This window comes from Typha angustifolia, chromosome 7 (assembly GCF_048772165.1).
Source record: "Typha angustifolia cultivar Huaian chromosome 7, ASM4877216v1, whole genome shotgun sequence".
NCBI classification, from domain to species: domain Eukaryota; kingdom Viridiplantae; phylum Streptophyta; class Magnoliopsida; order Poales; family Typhaceae; genus Typha; species Typha angustifolia.
The window spans coordinates 344,051-365,199 of record NC_133245.1 but is presented as its reverse complement, the minus strand read 5'-3'; the positions used below and the strand labels follow the sequence as shown (position 1 = coordinate 365,199).

Below are 21,149 nucleotides of genomic sequence, written 5' to 3'. Positions count from 1 at the left end.
GTTGTTTGATAAGTGAGCAAGCTTCCACAGAGGCAGTTGTACATTTATTAGACGGAGAAGACTTGGTAATTGAAATAGTGAAAAACTTATATATATATATATATACTTGCGAACGAGAATATCGGAGAAAGTGCGCTGTGAGGTAACCATGATGCATGGCATATTAAAAATTGACTCAAATTCAGTTTTCAGCAAAAATTCAGCATGTATTAGCATTTCTATGCCGCGCGTTCGAACGCGCCCTAAGGGCGTTCGAACGCGGGCTCAGACAGAGAGCAGTCTGCGAAGCAGGCGTTCGAACGGCCCCAGCCGCGTCCGAACGCGAGCCAACCTGAGAGCAGACTTTCTGCAGGCATTCGAACGGCCCCAGCCGCGTTCGAACGCGGACCAACCCGAGAGCAGCTGTTTCTGCAGGCGTTCGAACGGCCCCCTCCCGCGTTCGGACGGCCCCCTCCCGCGTTCGAACGCCCCTTGAGTTTTGCTGTATTAACATTGGGCGCGTTCGAATGCGCCCCGAGTGCGTTCAAACGCGACACTGAAAATTCCCAAATCTGAATCTGACTATAAATACTAAAGTGGGTTTTTTTAGGATTAGTAGTTGGAAGAACATTAATGAGGGTTGAGCCACTATTGTATTGAGAGTGATTAGAGTTGTTAAATTCTTTGTAAGTGAGGGATTTGCATAGTAAAGAAGATTACTCCGCTCGTGGACGTAGGCACATCGCCGAACCACGTAAATCTTGTCTCTCTCTCTCTCTATTGTCTCCATTGTTGTCTTTGTTGGTGCTTGCATATATTAGGATGTTAATCCATGATTAGAACTTGCTTAGGGCTTTTCTAACACCATTAACATCCTTATTGGAGTTTTTCAAGCTTTGCATTGTGTTCTCTTTCACTATTCCCATTTAAGATATTTGGGGGTGAAGGTCTTGCTTTCGCTTCTTCACCCATTTGGTAGATTTGCACAACATGGCATACGATAGAAATTTATTTAATTTTTAAATATGGTTCTGTGCATAATAGAAGAAGAACAGGATAGAAAGCTGACGATTTATTTATTTATTTATTTTTTTGGCTAAGTCTTTCACTCAAGAGTAACTATAACAACAAAAGAAAATAAGATATTTAGAGAACTTTTTGAACTTATTTAGAAATTCTAATCTCGTTCAATAACTAAATATATTTTAATATCTAACTAAGTTTATATTTTTTTAAATTAAGACTAACTAATATAAATACAAAATCGTATAACCGTCGACTACAAAAACCTTAGAATAAAAAATAAATAAAGCGATGGGGAGGGAGAGATGGAGAATGCAAGCAAGGTGAGCAATGATGATGGTCAGCGGCTAAGATGGGCAACTGCAGGGAGGGAAGGAACGGTTGAAATCAGCAATGAGCCCAATCCAGTGTGCTATAGTGGTAGCTTCGTACACTCTTTTCTTTTTTTTTTTACAAATTAGGCTATAGCCCCTTTTTCATTGTAACTTAACTGGTGATGATCCTCCACCGGTATACAACACCTAACCGGAGAGTAAAGTCCCATATTACAGCAAAATGGACCATACCATAGCCCTATCATCATAATTTATCAAAAAGCATACTACCAAATGTTCCACGACCATCACTACCAGAATACAAAAAAGGAAACTTAAGAACATATCTCGCAACTACAAAACAACAGATAGTAAATTCATAGCACAAGCCCAAACAGAACAAAAGTTTTTGCATCTAAGAAAACTGAAAGGCCACATCAATCTTCTACGTTCACCACATCATCTTTCGCTAAGTCCAACAACAACTTGCATGCCCGTTTTCACCGCTTCTTCTCCTTGAATCCCTGTCCAGCATAGGAACAAGGATGTCACCCTATGCTCAAAAGCATCAATAGATTTTGCACAATTTTGAAAAATTCTATTATTTCTTTTCACCTAGATACTCTACATTAAGGCACTTAGCCAAATGTACCACTATTTCTTCTTCTCTTTATTCAACTTTAATTTTTCATATCAGATCCAATCATTTACATGATTTATATGACTGTTAACCCCCGTAGCTTTCTTCATATGCCGCAGCACCTTGCCACCAAACTTGCACCTTAAGAATAAATAATCTACCGTCTTCTTTGTCAAACAAAAGATACATTTTGAGGTTCCCGTCCACCCTTTTTAACAAGATTGTCTCTAGTTAGAACCCTATTATTACAAACCAACCAAAGGAAAACTCTATCCTTCAGTGGAATTTTCAAGTTCTAAATTTTAGGCAGATTTCACAAAATCACACCTCCATTATTAAGGAAACGATATAGTGATTTCACGGTAAAAATTCCATTTTTCTCAAACCACCCGTTAATCTTATCCTTACCACTAGCTTCCTCATCGCAATTCCTTTCCACAAAGTTAACCAACCGCTGCTCCTCAATAAGCAAATTTGTAGAAAGCATTCTTCGATATTTAAGCTTCCAATTTTTTCGCTCAAGCCAAACATCACTAATACTGATCTCCTTATCTTTCCAGAATCTGATTGCCAAGGAGCAATCACAAATTCAAATATTTTTTCAAAATTTTATCATTTCACCATTATGAGCCTCCCAATTCTTGCCCACTTTAAAAACTGCACCACTCTATAAAACCCCCCCTCCAAAAAGGAGAAATTCTTCTAGAGTTTTTTAACTTAAAATAGTGAGCTTTAACCCTTTTATAATATCTCTGCATAACTATCGAAGCCCACATTTGGTTTTCCAAGTTCAATAAGCGCTGCCACCATTTAGCCAACAACGACATGTTCAGTTCTTATAAATTCACAATTCTCGTTCTACTAAATTATTTTCTTTTGCATACTTTACTCCAATTTGCCAAAGCATACCCTTTTTTATTATCCACCATACTATGCCAAAGAAAGTTTCTCCTTAGTTTATCAATTCTTTTACACACCCAAATAGGCATAGCAAAAAAGGATAGAAAGTACAGAGGAACTGCACTAAGCACAGAATTAATCAAAGTTATATGGCCACCCAAGGATAATAACTTTCCTTTTCATCCCGCAAGTTTTTTTTCCACTTTATTAATGACTATCATCCAATAATTTTTTTCAGGTTACTATTATGCAAAGGTAGCCGCAAATATTTGATAGGCAAAACCTTAGTTTTGCAATTTAACATAGCAACTAACTCATCTCCTTTCTCCTTATTATTTCCCAAGTAGATTTGAGAGATCTTTTCAAAATTTATTTTCAGCCCAGAAACTACCTCAAACCCATATAACAAAAATAATTTCAATACCCTCTTCTCTCTTTTCTTAACCCTCAGGAATAGTAAAGTGTCATCGACATACTGGAGATTAATGAGCCCATTCTCACACACATCTCTTCCCAGACCAATAAGCAAGCTTTCCTATCTGGCCTTATTGATCATTTTGTTAAAACCATCAGCTATCAAAACAAACAAATAAGGGGATAATGAATCCCCTTGGCTCAAACCTTTTCTACATTTAAAGTATTTCCCCAAAACACCATTTATTGTTACAGATGAAGCTCCAGTAGTAATCGATTGCGTAATCCAACTTATCCATTTATTAGAAAATCCTCTCCATCCGAGCACATCCGCTAGAAAGTCCCATCTAATCTTGTCATATGCTTTCTCAAAGTCCAACTTAATCATAATACCTTTTCTTATACTTTTTAACCCTAAAAATAATTTTATGAGCACTGACCATATTGTCCATAATATATTTGCCTTTGATGAAAGCACTCTAGTAGTTAGGAATTAGCTCATCAATTACCTGACATGGCCTATTAATCAGGGCTTCTGTTATTATCTTGTAACCGCAATTTAATAAACTGATGGGTATGAAATCTTCTACTCTATCTGCCCCATGCTATTTAGGGATTAAATAAATCATAGCATAATTCAACCTATGCGAATTACAGTTACTTGCATAAAAATCTTGGAACACAACCATAACATCATTTTTCACCAAATCCCAGAGGTGATGATAAAACTTTATGCCAAAGCCATCTGGACCAGGTGCTTTATTTTCAGCCATTCTAAAGATTATTTTTTGAATTTCATCTTCACAAAAAGGAGTTACTAAAGCCTCAACTTCATCTCTTTTCAATTTATTGTCAGCCTAGATATCATCTGTCATAGTCAATCTCTAACTATGCACCTTTACAAACAACTGCTTGTAATAATTTGTAATATGATCACTAATTTTCCTCAAATTAGTGGACTGCTCCCTATCAATTTGCAAAGTAAGATATTATTCCTTCCTTTTCTACCATTAGCAATTTTATGAAAATATGTTGTGTTTAAATCCCCTTCAGCTAGCCACTGTCGTCTAAACCTATGTTGCCAATTCATTTCCTCCACCTTATATAATTGCTACAATTGAATCACAGCCTCCTCTCTATTATTCAACTCCTTAGTGGTAAGATTTTTTTTTTTTTGTCTCTTCCATCACATCAAGCTGATTCACCGGGTGTATCAAGCTGTTTTTAGTAGTCTGATCACTTTTTCTCATATTTCTACTTCAACTCTTCAAGCTCTGTCTCATCTTTTTAGCTTTCTCAGTCCAAATACCAATTGCAGACTTCTCCAAAGTCTCTCGAGACCACCATTTGGTTGGTAATGAGAGTATCAAATTCTGGTTTGCAAAACTAGTAATTTTCTAATTTGAAAGTATGATTCTTTATCTCAATATTACCAGTATCCACCATCAGTGGCACATCATCAGAGTTAACCATAGTTAAAGGGTAAATTTCTTCCTAATCAGTGGTTGCAAAGACTCTATCTAGTAAAGCAAATACATGCTCCTCTCTCATATTAAACCAAGAGAATTTTTTACCATATAAATGCAGCTCTAAGACCTCCAACTCATTTATAATTCTGTTAAAAGTTCTTCTTTCCTTGTCACAAGACTTCCTTTCCTGTCACTCACAAATTTGGTAGCATTAAAATCTCTGCCCAGAGGCCAATAACCACTACTCCAGCTCTTAATTTCTTTCAACTCATCCCACAGAATTTTTTTCTCAAACCACTCCTGAGGCCCACAAATCTTTGTCATTATCCATTTGAACTACTTGTCTCTACTTTGAACACAAACAGACATAGTATGTATAACTCTTTTCCTATCCACCACATCCAACTTGTCCTCATTAATACCAACAACCATCCAACCATCCAACCAGAAGCCCCCTAGAAGCATTCTATCATTCATAACCTCATGCTTGGTTTCTTGGATACACACAAAATCTAGCTGCTCTTGAACTATGAGCTCTTTTTCTTTTTTTTTTTAGGTATTCTCATACCCCCTATATTCTAAAATAACCCTTTCACTTATTACCTGACTGGTCTCCTTCATTATTTCCTTTCAGAGAATTGATATATTTCTCAGTTCTTTCCCTCTCAAGGGCTTTCAATCTTTTTAAATTTTCCTCCTCCTCTTGAGTGTTTCCCAATTTAATTTCACAAGTATGAGCAATGGATAATAGTTCATCATCCGAAAATTTTAGAAAAGCATAAACATTGTAAGAAAGGATTACCTTCTTGCATTCTCTTTCTCCTTCCTTGCTCCAAATCCTTGGTCCTATCCATCTCCTCCAATTGTTGCAGTAGAGATCTCTCCTGCCCACCATGTTTGATTATATTCCTAATACTTCTCCTAGTCGGCAACTGTGGTTACTTTTTCCTTTCATATTTCTTTGTTGGTGACCCTATTGACTGAATTGGCTCAACATTCAGTATGCTTCCATCAGAGTATATAGTCATCTGCCAATCATTTATTCTATTATGTTCTTTTTTTTGCTGATATAATCTAATATTTTCCTCCTCTCCTACAGCCTTACCTTGTGCCAGCATCTTTTGCTATGTTCCTTTTTCCTCTCATTCTTTTGCTATGTTCCTTCTACAGCCTTACCTTGTGCCAGCATCTTTTGCTATGTTCCTTCTACAGTCGTAGACCGTCGTTGATACCTTGTGCCAGCATCTTTTTCTACCTTGTGCTCGGCGTGAGATTATCCGGCACCTCTCCCAAGATGCCTCTACATCCAATCCCTTTAGATTCAATGTGAATCTCATCTCTCAAAAGTTTTTGAGCCAGGGTTTCGCTTTGGGCTACCCCGTGGGCTTTATAGGCTCAGGTTTCTTGTTCTCAAAGAAAGGCCATCATTCTCGATGCTTGGTGGCTTTAAATTAGCTAAAATTACCTATAGATCTAGATGGTCGTCCATTTGACTCCGGAGGCAACATTTTCATCCTCACCAGCACTGGGAAAGACCGCCATTAATTAGTTAATTACCTTACACTAAGCCTGATCCAAGTTTACAAAGAAGCACAAATGTCGAGCACGGTGTGCGGGCCCTCGTGACCAATAATGAGAGTGGCCCCTCCTCCACTCTAAGGCATCAGCGACGGTTAAATGTTTCTAATGCATGAACTGGTGAAGCTACTAGCCCTCAAGCGCGTACTTCTTCAGGCTGCACGAGTCATACGTCAACATAGACATTTAATTTTATTTGTCTTTCTATTGTGTGATTTTTTTTTTAAATTATTGAAAATGTTCTATGTTGTTGCTCTGAGTGTCTTAGTGGAGTAATATTATTAATAAAGCCAGGGATAAGAATAATCGATGTTGTGGTTAATTAGATAATCAGACTTTATTTATGGATTCCGTGTATCCTGTGTTCCTGTAGATAGTTCTACTTTCAACGGAACATAATTGGTTGTTAGCTGAAAACGGATGGATAATGGGAAAATTATAAATATTATATGAGCTATTCTTCTACATAGGTGTTTAGTATAAAAGCGACAGGTATCGCCGCAACGCATGCCGACGAAGCAAACAGCCTTATCCCAGTAGATCACAGCTCATGCTCGTTTCATGTCTTTCTTATCCTACGATTTGCCCTGCCCAGGGTGGCACGCTACGAATTATCCTATCATTACTCCATCCGATAAATCCAATTATAGATAAGTCACGTAACCGAGGCTACGTATCTACGATTGGCCGCAAGTTGAAATTATGCGACATCGTTTGAGTTACTGAGGATTTGATTGGGTACGCGACAAGTATTAAATTATTCGTCCACTAATAAAGAACGTGAGTTGGGTTCGACCTTCGCGATACAAACTTAGATTTTACCTTGGTAAAATGACTTTGGATTCAGATTAAGACATCTTCTTTTTTGTCGGAAAGAAATCACAAGGATAACGCCCGGAACACCGCGCCGCCGAGTGACAGTTTTGCGGGACACGTGCCGGGATATGAGCCGAACCACATGGGATGAAAAAGGTTGTCGTAGCCCAAAATGGTGGGGCCCGCCACCAATTAGTGCTCTCTAACCACCGTCCCCTCCTAATTCATCTCCCCCCTTCTCCATCGCGTACAAGAATCCCTCTCTTTTTTCTTATCTCTATTTGATGCGCTAATTCCAGTCTCCGTAGCTTATATCGAGGAATGCAGCGTAGAGGGAGGAAACCCTAATCCTAATCCTAAGGTAGAAGGAAGAAGAGGGTGGGAGATGGCGGAGAAAAGGGCTGAGGAGAAGGGGGTAGAGGAAGAGGGAATGACGGTTTTGGACTTCGATATGTTGTGCGCTACGGTGGCGTTACAGGCGGTGGAGAAGAGGGGTAAGATGAGTATTGAAGAAGAGGAGGAGGAGGAGAAGGGGGAAGGCGAGTATGGGGGCGTGCAGCGCATGTGGGAAGGCGACGTGCTTGATTGCTTCGAGGATCGCCGGATCGCGATCGAGGCCGCATGGTAGTATTCCTCTCTTTCCATTTGCTTGCTTTTTTAAGTGCGTGCCTGTATTAGTATAATTGCACTTCGAAATGGGATTTTAATATGTCTAAGAGGAGGAAAAATAAAAATGATTTTTGATGAATTTTGGATTAATTGATGGTCGGGTTTGATTCTCCAGTTGTCCGTGCTATAGATTTGGGAAGAACATGCGAAGAGCTAACCTTGGATCCTGCTTTCTTCAAGTGAGTCAATACTTGGTCTTGCTTTGCCGACCTTTTTTTGATCATTCTTGTAATGTTCTATCAGTGATAGGCTATTATACCCTTGTATTTTCCAATTCTTTCTAGGTTTTAGACCACTTGGACCTAATTACTGCTGTTGAATCTTAATCTCTTTCCCGTTTCTGTGTCTTATAAGCTTTATATGTCCCTTAAAGCTACCTTTTGTGCTGCAATTATTCCGTAGTGCTCATTAAATCATTCCTCTTGATACTGTGTGGTCAACAAGCTTGGAATCTCATCACTTCCTTTTATCATGCTAGTCACTCGTTACCGTTGCGTCTACTTATATCTACTTCGTGCTATTGTAGTATTTGTGTTTTTTGGAGGGGCTATCAGTGCCTCCAGATTTTGAGAGGTTTCACAAGAATTAGAGGTGGTGTTTTGAAAGGAAATGAATAACGCTTGAGATTTTGTGAGTTTAACACTTTTTGGAATTTTTTTTATTCTGTAATGATTGAATGTGAGATTTAGAATCATGTCATCAATATAATTGTTAAATGGATTTCATCTTAGTGCCTTCAGTTCTATCACTTATTCTATTAATTCAATTTGCTTCCTGACATGATGACATTTTTCTCTTTTTATCAGGGAACTGTCTATTTTATGCTTATAGTACTTGTTCTGCTCAGCCTCGTCACCTTTGGTATCACAGAGCAGCATATATTTTTATATACAGGAGTTGGGTCTGCCTTCTTAGTTGGAGCATACTTGGGTTATTTCCGAACTAGGGTCAGGAAGCAGTTTAATATCAGAGTAAGGATTAGTTTTCAGCATTATCGTTCTTGTTGTGGTTGTTCTGAAGTTCTTTTTTACATAGATCCTTTGTGCTCGAATATTTTTCCCTCCAAGACTTCACATAGAATGCTATGTGCCTTAAGTTTGCTTATGTCTAAAAGTTATTCTACCCTCTGGTTGTAATGTTTTTTTCATTAAATGGTACCTTTGGGTACTTCATGCCTTCACTGCTCCTCAAAATTATAAACTGCCTTTGCTGTCTTAAGTTCTGATTAGATAAATTATGGTAGTACAAGCAAAGGATTACCAAGGTGGATTTTTGCCCTTGGATGAACAAAATGTAAAGTTCTTCACTTATGTATATTGCCTAAGGACACAATGATAATCGAGACCTTTTGAATGGATGCTTAATTGATTGCAGATATTTTATGTGTATTTTGTCATGTTTGGATAGCAGTTCAAGAGTGATTTTTATGTTGCTGTAATAATTTTTAAAAGCAACTGTTATTACAATCATATCTAGTTCAGTTAAAATTGGGTATCACAAGAGAAAAGAACTTTTCAGACATCTTATTCTAAGGATTACTACCCACCACTAGATGCCTGGGGTTATAAGTTATTAAAGATTTCATGAGGATGGATTCTCGTCCCTTACACAAGATCCGAACAACCACACCTGCCTATTTAGCAAATTTCAAAGTTCTTATTTTCATAGCTTGTGTTTTTGTTTTACCGTGTTTACAGAATTTACTTACATAGCCTATATTATTATAGATGTAAGAAGATTAATAAGTGGCAACTAGATGAGATACATTGTTTGGCCTCCTAGATGTATCTCTTTTTCAGAGTGTAATTAGTCTTTTGCTGGCTTTGCTGTGTTGCCATTATATTTGGTTTTTGGTTGCAGGGTAGTGACAGTTCCCTTGATGACTGTGTTATGTATCTCATCTGTCCATGCTGCACACTGTCTCAGGTGATTACGAGTTTATGGATACTTGGCACAGATTTAGATATAATCTTTATAAAAATAACAGTTAAACTAAACGTTAAGATGCTTTAAACAGGAGTCCAGAACTTTGGAGATGAACAATGTCCAATGTGGTGTATGGCATGGCAGGGGTGATACTATATGCTTAGGCAGTGGAAGCGGTAGAGAAGGAAATATGGCTTTCTCTGTTCTCCATAAACCTTATGTTCTTCCAGTCATATCCCCAGATCTTTGCAGTATGGAAAGATCATCCATTAGTACTAGTGAGCACTCATGGAATACAGATGCTAGCCATTCAGATCCTCTTGTTCCATCAGCACAATGTGGACGGGAATCATGAAGTTCAGCATGCTGTGTTTTTATCTGATGGGCTCCTCTACTAACATCAGGGGTACTAGGCTGAATTGTCTATGATATTAGAAGATTTAAAACTGGCGTCAGTGCAGAACAGGGTAGTCATCAGCATAAGTGCTTCAAGTTGCACAACCACCGGTGGAATTATGCACAATAATTGGGAATATGATTGACGATCCTTCACTACTAACCACAAGAGAAGGCATAATTTAGTCCACAACTTCAAAGATGAGCTTGTATCATGTGTTCGTTATTTGCCCAGTAATTGAATTTACTGCGTCTATCTCAGGATCAAGTGTAAATTTAGTCTATGCAACTCTTGGAACATGATGTATAATTGTATATTCTTTGTCAGTTTCAAGCCTGGCCACTTCTTTCTATTTTTCGCAAATTTTCAATAATTTGGACTCAAGATTAGTCAACTTAGAAATATTTAGTATCTAATTTTCTTTTCATTCTCATATTTTTCCTCCTTCCTTGTGAAGCAAGCTGAAAAGAAAAACAGAATGCCAACTAAAAAGATTCGACAATGGATGATGCTAATGGAGCTATAGGGCATGGTTCAGATTTGAGAAACTTAAGGGCTCAACAAGCTTTTCTGAGGATGCTGTAGATTAGTTTGATGTCCTTCCATCCGGGAGTCATTTTCCCTCGATTCGGTGATATAAATTTTCAGGAATATTTCTTTATCAGGGATGTGCTGATGAAGTTTATGGAATGACTATAAATAAATAAATACGATGCATGGCCTATGCCGGCAGGTTCTTCTTATCCTGTCGTCCACGTCCTATATTCTTATCTTCACCTGCCTCTCACATCACCACAACATTGGATGTTTCGGACAGCCTTGCCTTTGGGGCCCGTTTATTAATCATGTTGTCATAATGATGCAGGAAAGGGCCGCCTTTTTTGGTCGGACGGGCGCAGTGCGACCCATTCAATTTTAGTCCAGGTACAGTATTGCCCAATTAGAGGCCCGGCCTGTGGTCGGCCTTCCAAACTATTAGTTAGCCCATTTGCAAAAGTGGACCACATTTGTCATGCGATGCTTGGGGAGTTCTGCTGTGACTGTGATTTCTCTTGGCATGAATTCACACCGAGTGTATTAGAGGAAACACAAAGCAAGGAGTAATAAAATGGGCGGGCTTTCCTCAGGAAAAAATGAAAAGAAAATAAGGAAAAGGGAAGCAGGGTCACAATATTGCAAAGCAGAACACCTTCGGGTTTCCCTTCGAGACAGGCTGAAAGTTAGAAGGAAAAAATTACACAGGTGCACTCTTCAAGATAACCGACGAAAACCAGAGAAGCACAAAAAACAAAACTAACGTAAATAGAGGAAAAGTGCTTCCTCTCTCTCTCTCTCTCTCTCTCTCTCTCTCTCTCTCTAACCAAAGTCTATCTCTTCTCTCTGTCCTAGCAGTCCTTCGATGCCACGCGCAATTGAAACTCTCTCTCCCCCTTTCTGACCACATAGACAAAGCACTGACTAACTGAGTCTCGTCTCGAGTAAAAACAAAACATGCATGCAGAGAGAGAGAGAGTAAGGTCTACTGCCGGGAGAGCTGCCGTTATTTATTCCGCCCTTTAATCCAAGAAGCTCCTGGTACCATCTCCGTACCACCCAGCGACTCACACATATCTTCTCTCTCTCTCTCTCTCTCTCTCCCCTCTAACGCAAAAGAGGCAAACAAAAGGAACGCCTCCTTCTTCCTCAGAGGCACCGAAGGTATTCAGATACTAGAGATTTGGAAAACCGTATTAAATACTCATCAGATTCACTCAGTACCTAATCACACACAGAAAAAAAAAAGCCTCCTACTGCGGTCGCCGACCACTTTGGCCCGCTCACCTCGACTAAGACAAATTAGTTTCTCATTTACAAGGTAGAGAAATTAACTAGCTAATGATTACTACTAGATTAGACTCTTAATCACCGCCGTCCATTCTCAGAACTTCCCATTTAAGTGGCAAGAAATTAATGTAACCAAGTAATTAAAACCGAATGCGCGCAAGACAGCTGAAATATACTTAGTCGGTAAAAGAAAGAGCGAAAAATACAACCAGTTTTAGAAAATATAGCAAGCTTTTTTAGGAGGAAAGCCTAAGAGAAAGATCTAGAAGTATAGGAGAAGCAGAAGAGGAAGAGGAAGATGCATCACCAACCGTCCGATTCCCGCCGATCTCCGAATCACCACGAAATGCGCTCACGCTCGGTGGGAAGAACTCGTACTCCTTCACCTCCCTCTCCATCTCCGACGTCGACTTCCCCTTCCTCTCATAGCATCCGATGCCCTCTCCCTTCTACATCAACGAAGAACTATTAAATTAGCAACAGAGGTATATAAAGCAGGTAAAAATCGTAGAATGGATGCTGCGGAGCACCTGATCTACGGCCATAGAGGCGGCAAGATCCATCTCGAAGTAATCGACGCCGTTGCCTCCGTTGAACAAGCGATCCTCACCGAAGAGGCGCTTCTTCTGGAGGAGAAATGGACCATCGCATAAGCTAACAGAAAGATCGAAGCCCTAATGGAAATGTAGGAGAGCCTTACTCTAGCGCAGAACTCGCACTGATCAGAGAAGCACTGCGGCAAGATCCTTTGGTTTGAAGGGGGCTCTGAGAGGGCAATACCAGGAGTAGTACTCCCCATCCGCCAACGATCCATCGAGCAGTGGTCATGTAGCACGGATCCGAACCCTAGATTCGTCGGACGGCAACGAGGGATGTAACCGATGGGCGCCGCCGGCGACGGCGAAGGGGACTGGCACCAGTAGCCGGGGTAAGCGAATGGAGCGTGGTGAATCTGGACTGGCTGGATCGGTTGGATATCGCGACCAGCATCGGGTTCTGTCATCTTCTTCCACCGCTCCTGGAGCCGGAGGCGCTCGAGCTGCGCTACGCCCAGCCCGCGCTGAGGCGGCCGCTTCGGAGCCGCCGGCTTCGCTGCCTTCCTGGTCCGCGGCTTCGCTGCAGGTTGCGAGGGTTGGGTCTCCGCTGCGGCGGCGCCGTCGTCGCAGGAAGAGGAGGACCAGAAAAGGTAAGTCGACGCCATTAGAGAGTGAGGGAGGGGAGAAGACAAGAAAGAGAGGAGGCGGAGATTTATAAGCGCGTTCGAAGAAGGGCGGGAGGAAGAGCGGGGGGGTGGTGCCCACCCACTACACCTGACACGTGTCGGAAGCCGGCACGTACGGGATGCCCGTGGTGGGCGTGGTCGGGAACTTTGCCCTGCCCTGTGGGTCCCGGTACTGTTGCCGCGATCATGGCCGTTGATTTAACGGTGTCGAAATCTATAGGAGCATCTTTGACCCAGACGCATATAGCCGTCGGATTAGGATGAGGCTCTAAGGATTACATTTTCAATAGGGTCACGGAGGAAAGATGGGAGAGTTGGGCTATATAGATCGAGTCGTAGGTATGATGGGGTTGCTAAATATAGGAAGATAAGGCTGCTTCTACTAGAGATTTTGTTACCATTAGGTTTGGGCAAATGCACCTAGTGGCCTCTCTTAAAATTTTTTTTTAGATTTATTATTAGATAACATGTACACAAAGGAGGAGTTAGATTCCTCTTTCATTCGATGGAGAAGGGCCGCGGAGATTTGGGTCTAAGAAGAGATTGGTCCCTCCTTGCTGATGTGGATGTTAAAGGGGGCTACCAAAGAGTAGGACGATGATTTCGGATACGGATACTGGCGGCTGGCTAAAGGGACGGGTAGGATTACACATGAGATGGAGGCATAATGAATGGCCGATATTAACTATACAGTTTTAAAAATAAAAATAATCTAATTACAAACTTCAAAGCTTTCATTCATCTCGAGAGATAGACACAGGTGGTGTATTTATCTACAGTCTTGAGTGAAGAATGAATTAATATAGAGACAGATTATTTTAACTTTTTTTTATTTTTTTCCTTCATGGGGGCAGGCAGAGAGGATACTGGAAGGTCTGGGGAGAGAGATCGTGCCCTGCCGGGAATGATTGGGTAGAGAGAGAGAGAGAGAGAGAGAGAGAAAGGCCCGCTTCAACTGACACTTTGCAGCCTCTTTATTGCAGCCTTTTAGTTTTGTGCAAACTGTCGTCCTTGGCTTAAGGGGACGTCTTACTCCGTACCATCCTTTCCTTTTTAGAAAATCCAAAACTTGCTTACATCCTTAAAACTCATTATATATTATCATTTACGACTGTAGCCCATTTATAATAATGCATATTCATAAAGGAGCCTAGAGAGATAACTAGCGAAGATTTCTTACACGTTTCAAGCCATTATTCTATGAACTATACAACAAATCAAAGCAGGGGAAAAAAAGATGAGTGATAAATAACAACGAGAGAACCGGGAGTTAAAGCTTTCGTTTACTTTCAGTTTTTTCTGATTAAATTTTGCATCTAATTTTATGAAAAGGCAGCAAGGAGATGAACTGGGAGTCACCAGTAAAAGGGAAGTAGGGGACCAGCATGAAAGGGGAGACGAGGGTTTAGAGAAAGAATAAATAAAAAAGCATGAAGAGTAAGAATAAAGAGAAACGAAAAGGATCACAAAAGAAGTGAAGGGGAAACGGCCTCCAACAAGGGGATGCTCGAAAAGGAGGCGAGGATGGCAGGCTTTTGTGAGAGCCCACCAGATATAGAGGAGAAACGTACGAGAAATAAGAAGATTGGTTGTATCTGAACTGAGATATGCTTCCAGCAATAATACCATGTTATAAATATTGGGGCGCTCAGAAGAGCCTGCAGAGATTTACCATTATTAGAGGGGGGGGGGGGGGTATAAGTACAGAAACTCGAAAGATAAAATGTGAGACACAATTGAACAATTCTTTTTCTCATATATTACCCTATATAACTCCTTATTTGCAGATGTGCGCCTCTGAAATGGTATTTTATGTGTATGTCTCCAAATCCTTTTTTTTTTTTTTTGTCTTGCATTTTCTTTAAATTACTGTTTGATTAACTAGCAGTTAAATCTGAACTATTTGATGCCAAAAGAAAACGATACACTTATCCTTTGCCCCTATACATAATACAAGTTTCTGATCCTAATAAATGGTTCCTAAAATGTAATCAAGCAAAAATCCTTCAAAAGAATTTACCTCTTCAGCAGCTTTTCCACTAGGTGTCTGTGGTAGTCTTTCATGAAGGATCTGATCCGCAGGAGGGCAGCATTGGAGAACGAGTGGACGTGACGTGTCAGAAAACTGCTGCAGCTATTCCCTGCTTCGACATTGCAGTCTATCAAAACATGAATCAAAACTACCAGGCTGAGAATACAGGAATACAACAAATCTGAACTCTAATTATTTGAGTTTGATCAACTTACAGTATCCGGGTTAAAGAATGACAGTTAAATTGGCAAAAAAGAAATGCTTCATTTCATTCGTCTTTTGCCATTTTGTAGAGTTCAACTTTTCCAGAATCATTACATATGTATCATCTATGTGTACGTGCACAATCTACCAGACCACAACACCATTTAATAACGTAAGCCATTTTGTAGTGATGATTATTCGTTCAAATCATCATCCATCAATTTCTAGATCAAGAATATGTCATCTGGTAGTTAGATGTCGGCATAAGAAGGATTGGGCTTCATCCTTCCATCTTGGGCCGCATCATACCTAGCAGCAGATATAGCTTTAGGAATTTTAATTTGACGACCTCTCAATGTCATATTAGGAAGCAGTAATTTCACCATAAAGGCAGCATCTCAGGAACTTGACAAGCACCAACTGTGCATCTTCCTGCTGCAAAAGCTGAAGCATACTTTGAATTAAGGCAGCAGCAGAAATAATTACAGACTTGTAGTGGGCTGTCTTGCAAATGCAACGGATTGTGGAAGGGTAAACGATGCACACAGCATCCATTTTCCAGGGGCAACAAGCCGGACTTTATGCATTTCAACATCACTCACCGACTCACATAATGCCATGTTAATCCTCTGCATGAAAAATTCAACAGACAGAGAGAAGGGAATCAACGAGGAAGTCCCTAAGTAAGAGGAAAGAATGTGTAGATGAATGCTAGACCTCATGAAAATCATATTCGGGATTCTGGGCCTTGGAGAAACCATAGACATGAATCTTGGGCAAAGAGCAATCATCATTTCTCCGTCTATTCCTGAAGATGCCTCTGAAAACATCTGCACAATGGAGTGGCATCTTTCGAGAATTTTTAAATGTCAAAATGAGAGAGAATGAGTTGTTCTTGAACCAACCAAGTCCAAAAGAATTTGTTACGAGTAGAGCTTATGTTATGAATGCATGAAAATATTAATTCCATACAACTAACCTAGAAATTCTGCAGCATCGTTTGGCAAATTCATGACAACTTGTGTGACGGAATAAGGTCGTTGGCTAGCAAATATAGCATTTATAAACCTTCTGCCTTCCATGTTAAAAACCTGGTTGGAATGGAACAATTAGCATTCATTTGTTTTCTTTTAAACTACAAGCTAATTAAGATTATTGAAAAGAATTTAGTTTATGGCATTGGATCAAATTAACAAACTATAGTAGCATGCTCATTATAGACGTGTGGTAGAGAAAGAATCAAGTGAATACCAGAAACTTCATTGTATTTTATTAGTACAACAAACTTTTTCATGAGTAGCACAAAGATCATGATAAGAAAAATGTTCCTGTATTCTGTACAAAGGCGCATACCTCAATTTTTCTCTCAAGCTTGTTAAGAACAACATTTCTTTCAAGATATTCCACAGCATTGGGATTCAGGTCATTAGCATACACATGCTTGACTTTCCTTGCAGCCGAAATAGCTATTGGACCAACACCAGAGAACACATCACCTGTTAATTAATATCGTATCATCAGATCATGACACAATGATATCAGTCTTTTCAATGAAATATATGAGCATCAAGAGGATAACAATATAAAACATTCAGTTAAATTAAGCCATCAGACATATCGACTTCAACAACTACATTAAATCACAATAGGAGCAAATAGTGCAGAGACTAGCTCAACTGATTGTCAAAATCAAACAATATAGTAAATATTAAATATTTAAAAAGAACACAAACAATAGGCTTTGCCTTATGCTAGGAACAAGAATATTGCTTCTACAACATAAATGGCATAATTGGAGATCCCAAAAAATTATAATTTGCATCTTTGCCACATTATTCACATCCAAAATACTAGCATACTCAAATTCAAGCAATTTGGAGAATCGGCTATATTCAGGGCAATCCTTCAACCATTGATCTACAATGCACTTAATGATCGGTAGGCACACAGGTAAAATGACTCCTGACAACTATATAGCACCTCACCTTTACATTGCCATGACAACCTACTAGTAACCAACTGAAGTGTAAACAAAAGATCAATCTGCTATCCCATCATTAATAAACTGTACATTTTGCTTTCCTTAAAGGAGTTGATTGTGCAGAGGAAGAGTGGAAAGTTAAAACCTATTTGGCTGTCTTGGCATGTCTTTGATGTTCACAATCAATATGTTTTCCTAAAGTTTTTATAACACATAATTATGCATACAGAATAGTAAAGGCAATATCATCTCAAAAATAGTGTGCAAGTGTAGGCAGACAATTCAGGGTTTAGCAAGAATAAAAATGAAATAAGACACCTCACCTTAGGAAAAAAAATTACAGAAATATATTTATATCATACACAAAACTAAAATGACTTGCTAGTTCATCTCAAGTACAAGAAAGGTTGTCATAATTTCATTTCTAGAGAAAACAAAACAAGTTAACATATGTCAGCTGCAAACAGTAACATAAGTAAACTGCAATTTAAGCAGCAAATGTTCCACTAACTTAATCAGGGCATAAAAGAAACTCACAAACAACATCAGAATTTGTAAAAGTATAGATCAGCCTTTGCCTCTCAGTTGCCAACCTAGAATTCCAATAACTGCAGGAAATCATAAAACCCAAAAGGCAGTCAGCCATAATCTACTCCAGATGAATGACAATGTGTCAGCAACGCTAAAAGAAATAGTTGTGGGTGTAGACCAGACAAATAAAGTCATGCGCATAATAGCAGAATGAAAGGACAACGGACAAGAAAAGGAGGAAGAATAAGCAAAAGAGTAAACCACGTTTCACTTATCAAGGTAAAGGATTAAATCATTAAATCATCCTGCTGACTGAAGGGTATACATTTGTCATCGTGAAAGGAGGTATACATATAGTATTAACTGGTCAAAACTTAGGAAAAAGGATATACCTCAAAAAACAGAAAAGGTCACTTATTCTCATATATAAGTAGATATTTAGAGAGAGGTTGTACACATTTATACAGGTGTATAATATCTATTTAAGTATCTATAGATCAAGTCATACGCATCTTATTGTACATCTGCATGTCAGAAACTGAGGATGATTTTCAGTGAGAAAATTAAGAGATATGTAACAAATGAAAGTAAGTTCAAAAGATTTAATCAATGAAATTCTGACATCTACAAACTGAATGGAATCACACGATCAAGACAAATTTGTTGAATAATTCAGCATACGTGTTTACAAATAAGAACTCAAAGCTCTAGATCATGTTCAGCATAATTGTTCTTGCATTAGGGCATAAGATGTTTAGCACTTCGTCCAAAATTTGTCTGCAAGAAATCTTTAAAATATATCAGAAGCAGTATCTAATTAATCCAGATTGATAAGAAAAGAAAACATACACTGTTGCTAGATCAACTTGAAAACGGGTTCCATTCTCAATCACTGTAGTAACCAGGGAATTGTTACCAGCTAACACTTCAAGCTGCATTGTTCTGTAATCATTTTGGATAGCATCAATCTTGTTAACAACTGTTTGTATCTTTGGCTTATTCTTATCCAACACTACCTGCAATGATAAATATGATCATCCTAACAAGTGACAAAACATTGATAAGGATCAATAGAACATCAAAAATAGGAGACCAACAGGATACTGTACCTGAGCAATAAGTTTCTTGTAAGGTAGATGTTCATCTCTCAAATTCAAGTGAGCAATATGCCCAACTGTTTCAAAACCTGTTGGTACTATTGTACCCTCAGGAAGTAATGCCTCTAAAAGCTACAAGAAGAACTTCAGCATAAAATAAGTACACCAGAAAAGTTATAGAGATAGGATGTTTCATGAAGCATAGCATAAGTAATATCTTAAAAACTGTGCACACTAAAAAATGAAAGCAAGGATGGAAAATACCTCATTCATCGGCCAATAGCTATAAAATAAGGTTATTTGACATTGTACAAGCTCATAAACTGAAGGCCTGGTTTGTTTGTTATCACCATGTAAAACAGCCTGTAAGTTATAAAAAGGAAAAACAGAAAGCACAAATAGAAAAGTCACTCACTTAAAAGAAGCTAAATCTAAAATATGAAGTGATAAAGTAATGAAAACATGCGGAATTACAAACCAGACAACATCACACCAAGTGACAGCCTCCACATCACTAGGCTGAATTACAAAAGGAGAGAGAAGAGAAAACTTCAATCTGCATGGCGATGAGAGGCAGTTTGGGACCTCCAAGAAGGAAGATTCCCAGCAAGATAAGTGCTCAGTATGCCACTGGGCTCCCTTTCCCTAGCTAGGAGAAGAAAGCTTGTGGATTTTACTCTCTTGTTCTCCTTGCTCATTTCAAGTGGCTCAAGGTGTTTGGATCAACTAGAGACAATTTGGGGCTTCAAGAAGAAAGATGCACATTAAATGATCCAAGGTTTGTGGGTTCTCTTTTCATTCTATTTTCTAATGTTATTTACTCCGTCTAGCTTCTATAATTTTTTGAGAATTTTATTTTACATCAACTTAAGCATATTGTATAATATAAGTTTCCCCACATTCGAATCAAAACCGATGCTGCTAGTATGATTTAAAACCTCTAAAATCATTTCACCATAGAGCGGCTCATACTTCACAGACAGCAGGAAATGAGAACATTTAAAATTAAATTCAGCATAAGCAATTGTAAGGAAAAGCATGCGAAGTTATTTAGTTAATTGATTAGCCGCATACAAAAGCAACTCACAAGAGCAGTAAAGCCACCTTGATGGCCTCCGGAAGTTCCTCTGTTCCTTTATTCGCGTAGCGCTCATCCAGCAGCAGCAGCCTAGTTGGCCCCCTCCACCTCCTTGCTTTGAACTCATCTCCAAGCAAACCCCTCAAGTCCTCCTCTTCTTCGCCATCTCCAACCACCTCTATAAAAATAAATTCATTCTTTCCCTCCCTCTCCTTAACCTCCTCCCTCCCCCTTTTCCTATTCTCCTTCTTCTTCTTTGGCCGCGAAATCTTCGCAAGATTCGGAAATCTCACGAATCCACGGCAATTGAAATCCTTCACAAGCTTCTCCCTATACAACACTGGACTCAAATTGAGGTCGTCGGATCCCCCATCAGCAACTCGTAAAGCCAAGGAATTGAGCCTATCTCCGCCGTCACCTTCCGAATCTCTTATCAACTTCTTCATATCCGAATCAACGTCGTCCCCGGGGACCCGGGCAATATTACGGACACGTGGCCAGTTGAGGAGGTGGCCGCGGAGCCGGCCCTCGAGAGCGGAGCATTCCTCCGCCGGAACACGGAGGGCGGAGACATCGAAGACGCGGGAGAAGCTGGATTTTTCTATGGAGGCGGCGCCATCGCCGGCTGGAGGCGGATCCGGCGTGGGAGGATGGCGGCCGCGGCGGAGGGAAGGGCCATGGTGGGGGTAGATACAGGAACATGAGGTTAGGTTTAGGGTCAGAGTTAGAGTTTTGGAGAAGAGAAGGGCGGCGCGGTTGGGGAGGAGGCAGTGGGAGGAGGGAAGGAAGAGAGGGAAGTGAGGAGTTTGGAGAAGGAAGGTGGGAGGCATCGAGAGAGGAGAGGAGGGAAGTGGCTCGAAATTGGTTCTCAGCCAATTGGATGAGATTAAATACGACTGTTGGAGTGTCTTAATGGGTCGGGTTGGATCTCCACGACTGGTCCAAATATTGAGAATACCACAATAGATATATTTCTTTTTTCAATTGAAAATCCTGGTGGGCAGAAGTACTTAATTTGCATATCTTAATTTCTTGATTGGAAAAGATAAGTTTCA

At 39.7% G+C, this 21,149-nt stretch overlaps 3 protein-coding genes and 1 long non-coding RNA gene across 4 annotated transcripts; 1 reads left to right on the top strand and 3 right to left on the bottom strand.

Annotated features, from left to right (window-relative positions):
* Positions 1–1,494: 1,494 nt before the first annotated feature.
* LOC140763673 (uncharacterized) lies at positions 1,495–6,267 on the bottom strand. The gene is made up of 3 exons (XR_012104866.1): positions 5,845–6,267; positions 5,542–5,767; positions 1,495–1,840 (listed from the first exon to the last, which is right to left on the bottom strand). It is a non-coding gene; the product is annotated as an uncharacterized lncRNA (long non-coding RNA).
* Positions 6,268–7,366: 1,099 nt separating this feature from the next.
* LOC140763680 (uncharacterized) lies at positions 7,367–10,477 on the top strand. The gene is made up of 5 exons (XM_073101969.1): positions 7,367–7,757; positions 7,918–7,981; positions 8,609–8,773; positions 9,663–9,728; positions 9,820–10,477. Exons 1-5 carry the CDS (start codon positions 7,519–7,521, stop codon positions 10,081–10,083), a joined length of 798 nt encoding a protein of 265 aa, XP_072958070.1. The 5' UTR covers positions 7,367–7,518; the 3' UTR covers positions 10,084–10,477.
* Positions 10,478–12,109: 1,632 nt separating this feature from the next.
* Positions 12,110–15,557, bottom strand: LOC140762247 (uncharacterized). The gene is made up of 5 exons (XM_073099924.1): positions 15,419–15,557; positions 15,192–15,330; positions 12,650–14,829; positions 12,480–12,575; positions 12,110–12,398 (listed from the first exon to the last, which is right to left on the bottom strand). The coding sequence occupies exons 3-5, from the start codon at positions 13,148–13,150 to the stop codon at positions 12,186–12,188; spliced, it is 810 nt and encodes a 269-aa protein (XP_072956025.1). The 5' UTR covers positions 13,151–14,829; positions 15,192–15,330; positions 15,419–15,557; the 3' UTR covers positions 12,110–12,185.
* Positions 15,360–21,126, bottom strand: LOC140762246 (tRNA (guanine(37)-N(1))-methyltransferase 1). Its single transcript, XM_073099923.1, has 9 exons — positions 20,121–21,126; positions 19,281–19,379; positions 19,029–19,148; positions 18,769–18,935; positions 17,926–17,996; positions 16,761–16,903; positions 16,387–16,498; positions 16,125–16,237; positions 15,360–16,036 (listed from the first exon to the last, which is right to left on the bottom strand). The coding sequence occupies exons 1-9, from the start codon at positions 20,922–20,924 to the stop codon at positions 15,890–15,892; spliced, it is 1,776 nt and encodes a 591-aa protein (XP_072956024.1). The 5' UTR covers positions 20,925–21,126; the 3' UTR covers positions 15,360–15,889.
* Between the last annotated feature and the right edge of the window lie 23 nt (positions 21,127–21,149).

Bases quoted from the DNA above. Each gene is read 5' to 3' on its own strand.
- LOC140763680 (XM_073101969.1), top strand. From the start codon at position 7,519: ATGGCGGAGAAAAGGGCTGAGGAGAAGGGGGTAGAGGAAGAGGGAATG. The intron at 7,982-8,608 runs GTGAGTCAATAC...TCTTTTTATCAG, and splicing joins TTGGATCCTGCTTTCTTCAA to GGAACTGTCTATTTTATGCT. The intron at 8,774-9,662 runs GTAAGGATTAGT...TTTTGGTTGCAG, and splicing joins GGAAGCAGTTTAATATCAGA to GGTAGTGACAGTTCCCTTGA.
- LOC140762247 (XM_073099924.1), bottom strand. From the start codon at position 13,150: ATGGCGTCGACTTACCTTTTCTGGTCCTCCTCTTCCTGCGACGACGGC. The intron at 12,576-12,649 runs GTAAGGCTCTCC...TTTCTCCTCCAG, and splicing joins AGTGCGAGTTCTGCGCTAGA to AAGAAGCGCCTCTTCGGTGA. The intron at 12,399-12,479 runs GTGCTCCGCAGC...TCGTTGATGTAG, and splicing joins CCTCTATGGCCGTAGATCAG to AAGGGAGAGGGCATCGGATG.
- LOC140762246 (XM_073099923.1), bottom strand. From the start codon at position 20,924: ATGCCTCCCACCTTCCTTCTCCAAACTCCTCACTTCCCTCTCTTCCTT. The intron at 17,997-18,768 runs GTATGTTTTCTT...GATTTCCTGCAG, and splicing joins CAAGTTGATCTAGCAACAGT to TTATTGGAATTCTAGGTTGG. The intron at 16,238-16,386 runs GTTAGTTGTATG...TCCATTGTGCAG, and splicing joins CGATGCTGCAGAATTTCTAG to ATGTTTTCAGAGGCATCTTC.